Consider the following 13,962-nt stretch of genomic DNA (forward strand, 5'->3'; position numbering starts at 1 on the left):
ACCCAAAACTAATAAGTGAAGTTTTGCCCGTTGTTCCTTTGTCCATTCCAGTTTGGCCGTCAAAAGCAACAACGGCAACGTTAGGTCACCGCGGGAGAACAACCAAAGGCTAACCACAGGCGATAACTTTTTAAACGGGGATGGCGAACCACCGTAAGTGCTGCTTATGCTTGTCGTCAAAACAACTTTTCAGGCCGGTTCAGACATCTGAGTATGACCGGCTGCATTACACCCGCTTACGGCTGCTTACAAAGAGCGTTACCATGACAACTGAGGGCAGTCTGTTGTAGTGGAATGCAATGCAGCGCAGAGTAGTCAATGCAAATGTCTGAACCAGTCTCCCTGGCCTTCTGTCTGTAAATTTGCCTCTTTCGTTGTTTGCAGCCCCACCGTTGACGAGATTCGTACGTGGGGCGACTCTTTTGAGAAACTCATGAAATGTTCAGGTGAGTTGGCCCCTCCCCCTCCAATCCCATTTTCTGCAGTGCTCTTAGACTTCAGGCACTCCACAATATAAAACCGGCCGAATGGCACATTCAAAGACAACGCGATTTAAGCAGCTCAAGGCCAAAGCGAACCAAGTTAAAGAATAGTGGTGTCAGCAAGTGCTTAGGTTGACAACAAGAGCTCAGGCTCGGTGTACTAGTACAGGGGTCCTCAAATTCTTTTATCTCGAGGTCTAGGCATTGATATGCAATAAGGCAGTGCAGAAGCCTACAGACCTTGCAAAACAATGATGATGATGATACTATAATCTGTTTTGCACCATAGCTGTGTCAACGAATGTGTCTCATCTTTTAAAATATTGCCTAAACAGGAAGAGCACTTCATTTAGAGGGAGGCATGGCCAACTAAATTTGAGAGATCAGGGAATCCCCCTAAGGGTACACTAGGGTTCCTAGGTTCCTGATACCTAAGTTTCTAGGTACCTGGGTTCCTAGGAACCCAGCTTGAGCTGCTGCTCACAACTTGCGGTATCACAACAAATGAACAGCACCTGATTCACCACCTTGCCTCGAGCCGAGTAAAAGATAAACTTTGGCACGTATAGCGCAATTTATTTATAGCAAACCAATATATAACGAGCAGATTTTGAGAAGCTTTGGAGTTTGGAATCAATGAAATGCGATGTACATTGTCCTGGAAATATGAAATGAAGCCCACTATTATGAGCACTGTGCTGATGAAACATTCCCTTTAATTGCCTAAGCCTTGATTTTCCCTCCCTCCCTCTAATTTCAGCTGGGCGCAAGGTGTTTAGGGACTTTTTAAAATGTGAATATAGTGAGGAAAACATCCTGTTCTGGTTGGCTTGCGAGGACCTCAAGCAGGAGTCGAACCCGGAGATCATCGAGGAGAAGGCCCGTGCAATTTACGAAGACTACATTTCCATCCTGTCCCCAAAGGAGGTGAGAGAATCCCTCTGGGACGTGTTCCACGTATTCCTGGATCATTCAATCGCTCGCTAAAGTTGTTATACCAAGTTACCAAGTTACCCAAATGTACCCACAAAAAGGATTACAGTGTTGTTGTTTTTTTACCACAAAAATAGAATATGCATCGTCGAATGCCCATTCTCCGCCCAAAATGTAACGCTACCCGTCCAAACCAGATGCCAATGTTTCAAAACTAACCATTATCTTAATAAAAAGTTATAAGTGATTTGTCTGAAATTTGCAATGAGAAAATGGGGCCTGTTTTCGGCAACTGGTGCCTCCATGTATTCGAAAGCTCCATCCAAAATGGCGGCCGATGGAGCAAAAATCACATAATTTTTGAATGAGAGAACGGTTCGTTCTGAAACTTTGGCACCTGGTTCGAAGAGCTCATTGCTATACATTGGGGTAAAGCATTCGGCAATGCATATATATACTTATTTTTGCAATAAAAAAATGCAGTAACTTTTTCTTATTTTTACATGTTGTATTTATGTTATTGATTTCTCATGAAGGGCAACCTCAAAGTTCCATTCAACCATGCCAGTGACCTTATCCCTTATTTTTGCTGGTAGAATATATACAACTGTAGTTTGTATGCACTTCGGGCAGCACATGGATAAAAGGTAATAAATTGTGACCAGAAACGTGTAAAAAAAAAATTACAGCAGAAAGTTGCAAGAGATGCTCGGAGGAACATTCTCCCTGTTTCCCTTTGTTTTAATCCACCCATATGAGGTAAGGAACAAATGGATCTTCTTTTATGTTTTCACTTTGTGGCACCTTTGTCTTACAAAAAGAACAGCAAGTACAGCAACAACTTGTGATGTCATGCTGACATTATTATTGAGCAACAGCCACCATATCAGGAGATGATGCTACCCAGATGTCAGGCTTCAATTCAAATCTAGGTTGCATCAACTCAGATCTCAGGCCTCACATCTGGGTTGCATCAGCTCCTGATAAGGTGAAAATGTTGGTATGCTGAACAAACCCTTTCATTTGTAACGATGTTGCACATTGTGCCAACGTTGTGATTGAGTAAGAATTAGAGTCACTGAGTTCTGCCAACTTGTAATAGTCAGAATCCGGTATTCTTTGTGACGTAAGCACAATTCCCAGCTTGACATCTCATAGTTACCTTCCCGGCGCCCGGTGACAATGTTAGTGTGCTGTACGAAGAATTTTTGACCTCCAGCTGGTAATGACTTCTCCCACCATGTTAATGTTGTCATCAAGGAACACATTAATGTTGTATTGTTGGTACACTGTACAAAGGAACTTACGATTCATGTAGGCTCTTTCACCGTGTTCTACGAAGGATGATGAACTCTTGAGTTATAGTTATATAAGCTTCAAACATTTTGACAACACCAAAGTTTGTTTCACTTCATGTGCAAGTCAAGCCGAAGCTACAAGCACGGCGTTGCCCTGATCGATGCATATAATGCAAGAGCACATGTGCTTGACAGGGACGCTGAAAGCTTGTTGCTTGTTCTTGTTGCCTCCACCACAGTGGTAGATGAAGCAGAATATAGTGCATTGTATGAAGCACTATGAATCCTGACCTTATGACCACGTTATCACATCATATATTCTGCGCCACCCCTACCACAGTGATAATGTTGACATCTGATCGGAGTTGGGAGGTCAGCAGCTAGTCATGACAACATCAGGACAACTATATTTTGAGTATTTTCACAGTGCCAACCATAGGACATTGAGACAATGTTATTGCACTTTACAAAGTGGCACTGATATTTTAGCTACATGCCAGACTTGGCATTGCAAGAAGCACTGCTAATCCTGACATTATGACCATGTTACCCCATAATATAACCTGTGCCAACACTACCGTAACGACAATGTTGAGATCTGAATGGGGTCAGAGGCCAGTAGTCACAACAATGTCATAACTACTATAGGTACCTAGTGTGCACTGGCGGTCACAGTTAAATCCGTCGCTGCCGAGCGCAAGCTAACGATGAGCTTACACAATGCTTCTGCAACGTACATTGTGCACCACCAAGATCATAATTCTTCAGTAAAGATAAGTGGGGACTTGCCCTGAGTATGCGCTAAAAACACCACCCTCAAATATGGTGCCCAATGAATACTAATGTCATTGGATCGTGGGAAAGTAGTGCCAAGCTCCCCGTATGGTTGCGGTTGCCATTTTGGTTCGTGGAATGAGCAGATCAGCTTACCATCCTTGGTGAGCCGATCCTAATTTCCGGTAACAGATTGCTCTATAAAGACATTTCTTGAATACCGAGATTTTGTTATCTGCACAACGGCGAAACAAGCGCACATCTTCACACTGCTACCACATGTCGCGTTGGTGCTTGACAACATTGAAAAATAAATTTCCTGTGTTCAAATACACAAGAGCAAAAATACCATTGTAAGAGATCTGTTGAATAGGTGGATCGCATGCACGGTGCCAAATATGGTTATATTGGCGAGGAATGCTCTCAGTATGATGATGCTCCATAGCGATCTTGGCACGACTGGTTAAGGATAACCCTTTCGAAGCTTCGAAGATTTCAGTGGACCGAAATGGCGATTGCCATGGCAACTAAGACCGATTATCCAACCGCCTTGCGAGGTTCGGTCGTCTATATGTTAGTATCTGTTTGTGTCCAACTTGTGGGCAGAGAAGGTAATGGCACTACCTTCCCAGGTTTCAGTGACTTTAGGGAATACAACCTATAGTGACTATCGTCATAATGTCAATTGTGACATTGTGTTGATGTTATCACACTTTACAAAGTTGTAACGACGCTTCAGCTACATGTCAAACTCAACATTTTGACAAAGCGATATGGTGCTGTGCCGACCTCCTTCACAGCGATGACGTTGCTCGCAGGTGAGCCTGGACTCCCGGGTGCGCGAGATCATCAACCGCAACATGGTCGAGCCCACGCCGCACACGTTCGACGAGGCCCAGCTCCAGATCTACACGCTCATGCACCGGGACTCTTACCCGCGGTTCGTCAACTCCCCGCTGTTCCGCAAGCTCGCCCAGCTGCCTTCCCCGTCACGCAAGGGCAGCGCCGCCTGACCTCCTCCAAGGCTCAACAAGCTCAATGACGCGTTGCCGCCACCTGAGACCCGCCGCCCCGAGGCCCCGCAAGGCTCGCGGCGACCACCGATGCGTACCTGACACACTAGTCTCCCCCGCCCGTCCCCCCCCCCCCTTTCTTCTCACATTGAGACACCCAAGGACTCTGCGCCCTTCCCCCCCTGCCCCCAGTCTTCGTTTTTCGTTCCGCCAGCAATAACGGCATCCGCATTCCCCGGCCCCCGGGGTTGGGCCCCCTCCCCGACTCCGCTGGCCCCGTTCTCAGAGTCGTTTCCACAAGTGCATATCATTTGCAAGGCCGGCAACAGATCCCGGTGACGCGCGAAGGACGCTCCCGGCTCCCGGGGGGTTGTTGCTCTTCCCCCATTTTCTTTTCCTTTCCCACCCTCCTTTTTCTCGTAAGCTCGGCAGTTTCAAACAATGGCGCAGTTTTATGTGCACATAGACCTGCCAGCTCAGTGCTCCCAGGGAACGCGCGTGTCTGTGTAGGCCGTCCCCACCCCCCAGCCTTTCGCTCCTCGGTTGGTTATGTTGGTAACCTCGGTTTAGGTGAAGGAATAGGCTGCCCCTGTGTTGCGCCGTGGTTTTGATGGGACAAGTCTGTCGTCGTCCGGTGTGTCTGTGCGGTGGTGTTTTTTCTCGATGGCGCGTCATTTTCGCTCGGTTTCCGGGGCCTTTGTGGGGTATTTTCTTTTCATCCCACAGAGGACTGTACCATCTGTGCATTTAAATGTTCCCCCCTCCCTTCGTGTGGAGTGCACCCGTAGGCTCGTGCGACTGCAAAGCTAGATCACCGGTGCCCATCCTTTCGGAGCTTACGTTGCCTTAGCGTTTTCGTCATCCTTACCATTAGGTTCGTCACAGCAGTGTACGAAACACCGCAGATTTTTTCACGTGGCTGTCGCTTCGGCACCTACGCCGCTCCAGGTTGCGACCGGAAGATGTGTCATGCAAGAGCTGCCGTCGACGCCGAAGCAAGAGCTTCTCGAGAACGACCTCGTCACGACGAGTCGCGGGCATGCCACCCTCGCCGTAGGCATACGACACTTTTTTCTCCCTTGAGAGAAGGACGGCACACGTCGAAACTCGCTCAGCCTCGTAGACAAGCACAACAGGGCGGGCGACGCAGACAGTCGGCGCTGCCTCTCTTTACGAGGCGGCTCCGTCGTCTCGTCCGTTCTTCATGTCACAGCGGCGAGAAAAAGAAGCAGACCACACCGGAGTGACCAAGCAGCAGCAGTAACAAGAAAGAAGAAACGAAAGCAGCGCTCCGAACAAATATGCGGTGACAACTCCCCAAACGGTTGTGAACTTTGTGAGGGGTGCTCACAGACGCCTCCAGCTCATGGCCGGTACGCAAGACGGACCGCCGCGGCGTGATGTGTCGTCCCAGAAACTCGCGTCGTTGAACTGCAGACTCCCACGCGTGCCACGATCACGAGCGGTTCGGTGCAACCTGTGCGCACGTCGACGGCCCCCGCTGCGTAGCACGTCGTTCCCTGGGTCCGCCTTTTGCGACAATGTACTTACACCTACCTCTCCTCCCTGCCGGCAGCAACCGCTAGGGAATCCGGCAGTAGTGCTCATTCACGGGAGAGGAACGCATTTTTCTTCGTTTCTCGTTTTCTTTTCTCAAACCATCTTCTCTTTCCACCGAGCTTGTCTCCATTGTCGGAGAAGAGAGGAAAGGATCCACAGCGGCGAGAAACTGTTCGCCGCATTCTCGAGGACTTGCATCTGTTCTTTTCTTTTTTTTTTTGACGGGTGCTAGGACTCCTCTCCCTTTCCTCCCTCATAAGGAGCATCCTTTTATAGTTATTGTTACGTTTTCCGTGTCTCCACCAGGCCGTTCATCCGCTGCTAAGCTTAGGTCCACGGCATGCAAGTGACACAACCGCAAAAAAAAAATCAAACAAAACACATTCCGCACACTCGCCGAAATCTCTGCCTCCCCGTCTCACGAAACGAGCAAAAGACAAACTTTCCGGCAACTTTGACCCCCGCAGGCTGCCGGGGAGGAAACAAACAGCCGTTGCAGCGCTCGCGTACTAGCATGGCCGAAATTTAGAAGTGACGAGGACAGCTCTTGTTGTGGCACATCCCACATGCGATTGTGAGATTAACCCGTGCTAAGGCAAGAAAATTTTGTGTAGCAAAGTTTCATTTTTTCTAGTGTCCATTGTCTGCCAGCCAAGCCATTGGGACGAGCAAATCGGTCGAATAATGGATTCGGAGCATAAAAATGCTGAGTTGATCAAACTTTACCTCATTTGTTTTTCTTCCTAGATAAATTGTGACGAGGCTTCAGAGCTCGCAGATCGAGGGCTGTGCACAAAAGTTTCTCACAATGTCTTGTGGATGAAGCGTAATAGCTGCCCCTAAAAAAAGCTTTCTGTAGACATCTACATCCTTCAGAAATAATATGATGTCACTGGCTGCTGGACATTTCAAATTTTCTACTTACTTGTTTGTGTGTTTTTAATGTGCTTTCTCCCCTAAGCCATCAAAAGAAGTAGCGCGAAAAATGTGACACAGCCACCAACTGCCAAAGTCACGGCATCTGTTCAACGGCATCAGTGATTGGAATTCTCAGCTCCTATGGGCACATTAAGGACAACAGTTTCGCTGTCTTGTGCTGGAATGTAAACGGCACGGCAGAGGTTATTATGTGAACTTTTTCGTGTGACCGAACCAAGCCATTTATTTCTTGGCTATGGTGATGAGAAATTTAGCCTACCGGGGAATGGAAAGCAAGGACATATGTGCCTGAAGGTTTTGTGCAAATGCAAGCTCACTTAAACAGGTGTGCAATATCAAAGCTTGCATTAGTTTATCTGGGCGGCTCGGAAATACCCACTGTGAGGAACCGAAAGTTGCAATTCACTCATTTTCAAAAAAACACCCAATCTATCAGGCCAAGAAAGGCAACTTCCTTGCCTCATTGTCAGGTGTATAAAAGCGTGACATTTGTTACAGCACTGTTGAAGTGGTGTCGGGAAAAGTAGCGCCTTCACCTGATTGCGAAGAACAAGCTTTTTTATAGCTCCTCATGGCATGGCTGCTTCATTCCTATCAACATATGGTTCCAAGCCACAGTATGTTACTAAAGGAATACCGTTCAGTATTCTTGCAACATCACGCTAGGGGTACAGCAAACATGGAAAAAGAAAGAAATTTGTTCTGCTGCGTTCGATTCACACACACCATTTGTAGGCAAGGCCACAGGTCTACCTTGTCATTGTGCATGCGGTGAGTCAATCATTGCAATCTAGGGAAGAATGACAAACCCCAGAGAATGTGCCCTCTCACAAATTTAACCTGCCCTGGTTCTTGGGTGCACAAATTTCGTACACAGTGTAGCAAAGAGAATGGCATCTTCATTCAGAAATATTATCACTGCCTTATCGTTCACTGGACACCTCGCACAGATCAGAAATTATTGGCCCTCCACATGCTGTGTGGGAAAGTAGCTGTTCAGATTATATTCCTAATCAACATGCATTCGAGTCATCTAAATGTGCGAGCTCTAATGTGCTTGAAACTTTCGTCTATTTTGACGCACAGCAACATTAGCTTGGCATGCATCCTTTGAAACTATTTCCACCAGATGATGGATGATGGGACAATACAAAACCCTGTGTTTCTAAGCAACAACACATGACAAAAGTAACGTTGTGATTGGCATCAGATCGTTCTAGTAGGTGCACCGGGGCATTTATAAACTGAATTCCCTTCTCGTTACGGTGGTAGGAACCATTAGAGGCACGCTGAAAGAGAACTGTTTTTCAAATGCACGCTTCAGTGAAAGTAGGGTGCAATGCGGGCAGTGTTCATTGTTAATGCTTTCTTGCCCGGCTGTGGTGCAATCCAAAGTGCAATCACTCACTTCTGTCTTCGTCTCTGTGCAACGTAGGTGTCAGTTACGCATATCAATGAGACGCGCGACACAGGCACCACGCTTGCGCCAGCCACACCTGCTTTCGTCTCATAAATGCACCTAGGTACTTCAGTCCTCTACGCACAAATGTTACTCAAGTAGAGACAAGTGTTTTGATCGTAATAAAAGTAATAGCGTAGGCTTCTCTTTAGCGAATCGCTAACGGTTCCTACCTGGATTCAACATTCCCAATGTTACAACACCTGGTGACAGGAATTTTTTTTTTTTTTTGCCCGAGTTTTACAAGCTAGTTTAGTCTGCATCTTTATTCTAACGTTTTACGACTACTGAAAGCAGACTTGCCGAACAGGCATTCGGAGGCCTCGCTTATTCCTCTACGGCCACCGGCACAAGGTCTAGAACTCCCCGGAACAATTATGTTTCTCAATCAACTAAGAATAGGCGGACCAAACCACATGTGCGGACGTGACGGCGTACGAGCCTGCTTTTCTCTTCTCTTGACACTCTCATTCCTTACATTTGTGTTTAGCCACCTCACTGTTTGTTTCATCACCGGCAGCCTCATGCTATTCTCAACGGCAGAAGGGTGATGTGCATGCGCGAATTAGATGCGCCCTCCCGAGCACGCAGTCTTTTTACTTGCAGCCACCTTTCGCATCGACACAAACGAGATGCCTGTTGCCGGCCAGGGCAAAATGTCAATCTCGTACAAACAACTTTCGGCACTCCACAATGCTCTCGGTCTGAGGCGGCCTCGTGCCGCAGGCCTGGGGTGTTCTCAAAACGCGCCCTGTGCGATTAAAGACGTCCCCTCGCTACAAAGACACAAACACCGAGAGAAAGAGACGTAAAGAATGCCCTCAGTTTGATTGTTGCGCACCATTTTTTTTTTTCTGTTCGCCGAATGCGTACGAACCTCCACCGAGAGAGAAACGACAGAAACTTAGGTCCTTTGCAATATTGCAACTTTCCTGGAAAAACATTTTTTTGCAAGCGAGCACTGACGTTGCAGAGAGACGGACGTAACCCCCTCGCATACTGAGAATCCAACAAGAAGAGATGTTAATAAATGTTCCTTACGATGGTTTTTCTTACGTGGCACGTGTGCATTGCCTGGGACTCTCCGTGTACCTTGCCCGCAATGTCGTCGTCCTCGAGGACATGCAGGCAGATGCAGCGGCTGCAGATTTATCAGGGCTCTGGGAGCTGACCTGTATGGAGGTGAGCTTGATCTGTCTCTGTGTAGACAGAAGAAACTGGTAAGGGACCGTTTTCCTCGAAGCAATATTGATAGGTCAAGTCATGTTCCTTGTTCTCTGCCCGACCTCAGAAATGCATTTACAAAGGCACGTGGTTCATGACTAGAGTTATAAGACACAACTGAGAAACGTTGTGCCTTACAGCCACACAAAATTTCATGACAGTGTTTCTTTACATGCAATGCCATCGTTCATTATCTTCTCAGAACCATGAAGACAGGAAGCATCAGTTTTGCATTGCCCTGCAGCGTGAACGTTGGATTATCATAAGAACATTTCGCAGAATAATCTTTTGCGGGATACAGGGGTCTACCGTAATATCCCAAGAGACAGCCCACCTAAAATCAAAAGCAAATCCGGTGAAAATAAGGAGTCCTTTGTCTTCCTTGTTCCCCTTCTCCAGGGATTGTTTTCTTCATTCTTGTCCAGCTCGCTTGCACCTTTGCATTTAATTGAATTATATTTATAGCAAACTAACTTTCGGTGCACAATATTAAAAAAAGTTGGAAAGTTCAAGTTCTACGTTCTGTGAACTGAGAGACTTGCGATGAACCGAATTCGATTGTAGTTCCCAGTCTGCAACGTACGCTCATCCCCCGCCGTGGCTAAGGAACACCTTTTCTACTGAGGTCCCCGTTGGCCAGGGCCCTGCCATTACTAGAAGTGGGCTACCTTTTAGTCATTTTGAAGAAGCAGAAAACCATGCCAAAAATATGGGTGGGCTACCTTTCGGGGTGAGGCGTCTCTCGAGATACCACGGCAAGTCCGTGCAGAGAAAAATCGAGCATCACCATTCACATATTATTTTTTTTAAGAAATCATGAAATGATTCCGCATACCAAGTTTGGGAACTGGGCCGGCGCAGAACCAAAAAAGAAAACCTTTCCCATTTTCCCCAGACCCGAAGCATTTGGGCAAGGAAAGAAGCTTGGCCGTAGAATGCGAGATTAGAAAACTGAGGGATTGGAAGGATCTATGCAACAAGGCCAAAAATAATTTTGCACCTCAGCCACAGCGGAAGCAACAGTTGGCAACAGTTTGTGACGTTGTGGTTAAGCTAAAAAGCTACACGGGAGCCACAGTGGACACCAACTCAGTTTATGGGCACCAAGTCACCGAGAAGGCAAGAAAGGCAGGGGGTAACTTCAGATGTGCTGCCTCCAGCATGAGCTTTCTACCTCCGACAATGCTTGGGCTCATTGTACACCTCAGCGTGCACGAGCAGCCGAAGCGCGGGGGAAGGCGTGAAGCGTGGGATGGAGACCGGACGGCGGAAAAACTCGCCCTGCAATTCCGTGAACGGCAAGAAGCAGTAATTGCAGGAATTCCGAAGATTCAGAATGCGTACCAGTGCAGGTACGGCCCTATGATACGACGCCGACAAATACTTCATCTACTTGCAAAGCTTTGGATGAACATTGACATGGAAAACAAATTGTCCCATGTTGGGTTCCCACGCCTCTGGCCGCAAGAATGATTTGCCTAGACCTCACTTGCGTTGCGAGCCGAGCGTTTGTACGTCTCAACATTTTAGCGAGATGATAGAAAGTTTACAAGCAGGCCTAGCTAATGTATGTGAATTTTTCTAACGGCGAAGTGAAACCCTGGTGAAAGCTGCGCCTCAAGAATTTGAAATGCAGCGTTTGCGACTGCAGCGAGCTTCCAAGCTAAATCTGCGAGGGGCGGCCAAATTGGTTGTCCGCATTATGTTTACACGGTAAGGTGAATCGCCAGCCTGGAAGATGTCGTGAAACTGAAGGACGACGTGGTTAATGAAACCCTGGTTTCGAGACAAATGGTCTCCAATGTCAATCTTCGTAGTTTATAAATTTTTCTAAGACCGCCCAGAAACAAATTTTCGATTGGGTGACTGTTAAACCAGCTGCAAATAAAAGATGAGGTGTGAATTAGTTTCATTGTCATAAGCTTACTGCAGCATCCAGGTCTATCAAACAGTATCCTCTCATGGCGATGTGTGCTACAGAACATAAATATGAACAGATTAGAAAACTATGGAGTTCCAAGGCAGTGTATACAGGAAATATAGTTATCGGGAAAGTTTGCAGTGCAGTGTTTCTACACTGTTGCAATGCCATTGGTCTAGGTATGCATATTTGCAAACTTCTTTCAGCGAGTCCCTTGCTCATGAAGTCAGTTGCCGACAAGTCCCACATCACACACAGTGTTAAACCTCTAACCCCTGGAAAAAGAGAGTAAGCTTACCATTGTTTCAACTTGCATTTCTGCTCAGAGTGATGGAGGAGCCACAAGTTGTTACTGCACACGTCATAGTTCCACGATACTACAAACAAAAACAACCGCGATTTGTTTACAAACTTTTTCACCTATATGCCTAGCCCCCCACACCACCACATGTGCCCATTGCAGTATGTGCAAATAAAATTATTGTTATTATTACTCACTTAAGTTAACACGTTTTGACAAATAAAAATACAAAAGAGTATTGTGATTCTTAGGAAGTTTTACAAGCAACCCCAGCGTCCAAGGGACCATTGGCCGCGAGCTAGGTCGCTAAACTTGCCAAGTGACATCCATCTAGGTTTCCTCTCAACATTTATTAGCTTGTTTTCCTCGGAACCCTTTTCTTACAAATTGATGCGAATTGCTTAATCGCCGTAGTCACAACGGCGGCTTGCTACGTCTGCATTGCTATCCGGAATAGAAAAAGTGCAATACAGAAGACAATTGAGGAAGGAAAAAAAAAAGAATCGATACACCTGGATAAAACGCGGTGCGAAAAATGAAACGGGAGGGAGGGAGGAGGGAGACATGTTAGCGAAACGATAGCGCCGCAAAGGTACAAAAAGACGGGGTCTTGGAGCACGGGGAAGACGCGTTGTTTTTGTTTTTTTCCTTTTTTCTCTTGTCACGTCCCAACTTTACACGACAGGAAGTCCGATCGCGGAGTCTGATCGCAGGTCCATTCTGTCATGACGGCTCCTTGTCTAGTTGTTGGTTCGCTTCTTTGTTGTTGTTGTTGTCTTGCTTCTACGTGCCAGGCTCGCAGGTCACCGAGTTGCAGTTGACGAACAGGGAGAAGATGCAGTTTCCCATGCCGCTGTAGCAGATGAGAAACACAGCGGCGAGGAACACCAGGCTGCAAATGGTGCACGGCTTCCGCTCCAAGAAGAAACCCATCAGGTAGAGGACCATGAACATCACGTGATTCTGGACCAACGCGAGGTTCATGGGCTTGGGAATGAGCAGCACGGGGATGAGCCACTGTAGGCAGTACATGGTCGCTGTGGGTTTCGTGGACTCAGGGGGCGAGAACGTCGACGTGCGGACCTCAGTTAGGGCGCCGCTGTCTCTCTTCCAGGCGACGCAGATTAACCAAAAACGTAGCAGCGACGGTGGCGACGGTCGCAAACGAAAACAGTAATGGTGGCACTGACGTCGGTGTCGATGCGGCTGCACGGCCTTCGTTTGCGGTGCGGAATGGCAGAATGTATTGAATGTATTGTTTCTCGGATGGTGTTTATAAGTTTGTTGATCAACTCAAAATCAGGCGATTTATATGGCCATCTTTTTTTCGATATTTACAAACATTAAACACCGAGCGTAGTCACAACTTTAATTTAAGATGCAACATTTTAAGATAGAACCGAAACCAGGCGCCGAGAACTCAAACCGGACAGGAAAAGAAAGTTTACACAAACAGAGAGGAGTACGCCTCAAACACAGCTAACATTTTATTGCGGAGAACCCTTTATATAAGGGTTCTGTCTCGGGTTTCTAAAATATATACTTGACGCGGTTTATTATTTGAAGGTGTCGTAACCTGGCGTTATAAGCCCGTTACAAAACTATGAGCAGCTTTCACACCATCTCACTCACCAACTTAATTTTCGCAATTTTTTTTTTCGTAACACGGCTTTTATTTAATTTGCTCTGGCCAGGCGGAGAAATGCATTAACAGGGCCATATCGCGAACCAGCTACATCAAACCATTTATTTATTTATTTGAAACAAAGAGATTATTATCAAGCTCCCCCAAAAATAATTCAATATGCCATAATTTAAAGGAATACTTCAACGAAATTTAAAATATACCCGTCGTGTTCAAAAATAGGTTGAATATCATGCACAATATCCGCAAATTACAATCGCACATTTGTATTTTGAGTCATGGTGGCTGTGGTTTTCGTTGTAAACGGCCCACTCTGGCAAGCTCTTGGAGAGCAGCCAGCGGAGAACACGTGACATCCGACGCACTCGTGACGTAGTTCGTCTCGCGACGAGCAAAGCTGCGGCGAGGCTGAT

The 13,962-nt window shown here is 46.7% G+C and overlaps 1 protein-coding gene across 1 annotated transcript in view; it reads left to right on the plus strand.

Moving 5' to 3' along the window:
• Positions 1–9,509, plus strand: part of LOC8024227 (regulator of G-protein signaling 20) — a 75,465-nt gene extending 65,956 nt beyond the window's left edge. Inside the window, exons 5-8 of the mRNA XM_029981959.4 lie at positions 52–153; positions 385–446; positions 1,243–1,409; positions 4,306–9,509. Of these exons, the coding sequence (XP_029837819.2) occupies positions 52–153; positions 385–446; positions 1,243–1,409; positions 4,306–4,500 (526 nt within the window). The 3' untranslated portion in view covers positions 4,501–9,509. The remainder of the gene's footprint in view (positions 1–51; positions 154–384; positions 447–1,242; positions 1,410–4,305) is intronic.
• Positions 9,510–13,962: the final 4,453 nt, after the last annotated feature.

Source organism: Ixodes scapularis, unplaced genomic scaffold (genome assembly GCF_016920785.2).
Source record: "Ixodes scapularis isolate PalLabHiFi unplaced genomic scaffold, ASM1692078v2 PGA_scaffold8__174_contigs__length_109621045, whole genome shotgun sequence".
NCBI lineage: Eukaryota > Metazoa > Arthropoda > Arachnida > Ixodida > Ixodidae > Ixodes > Ixodes scapularis.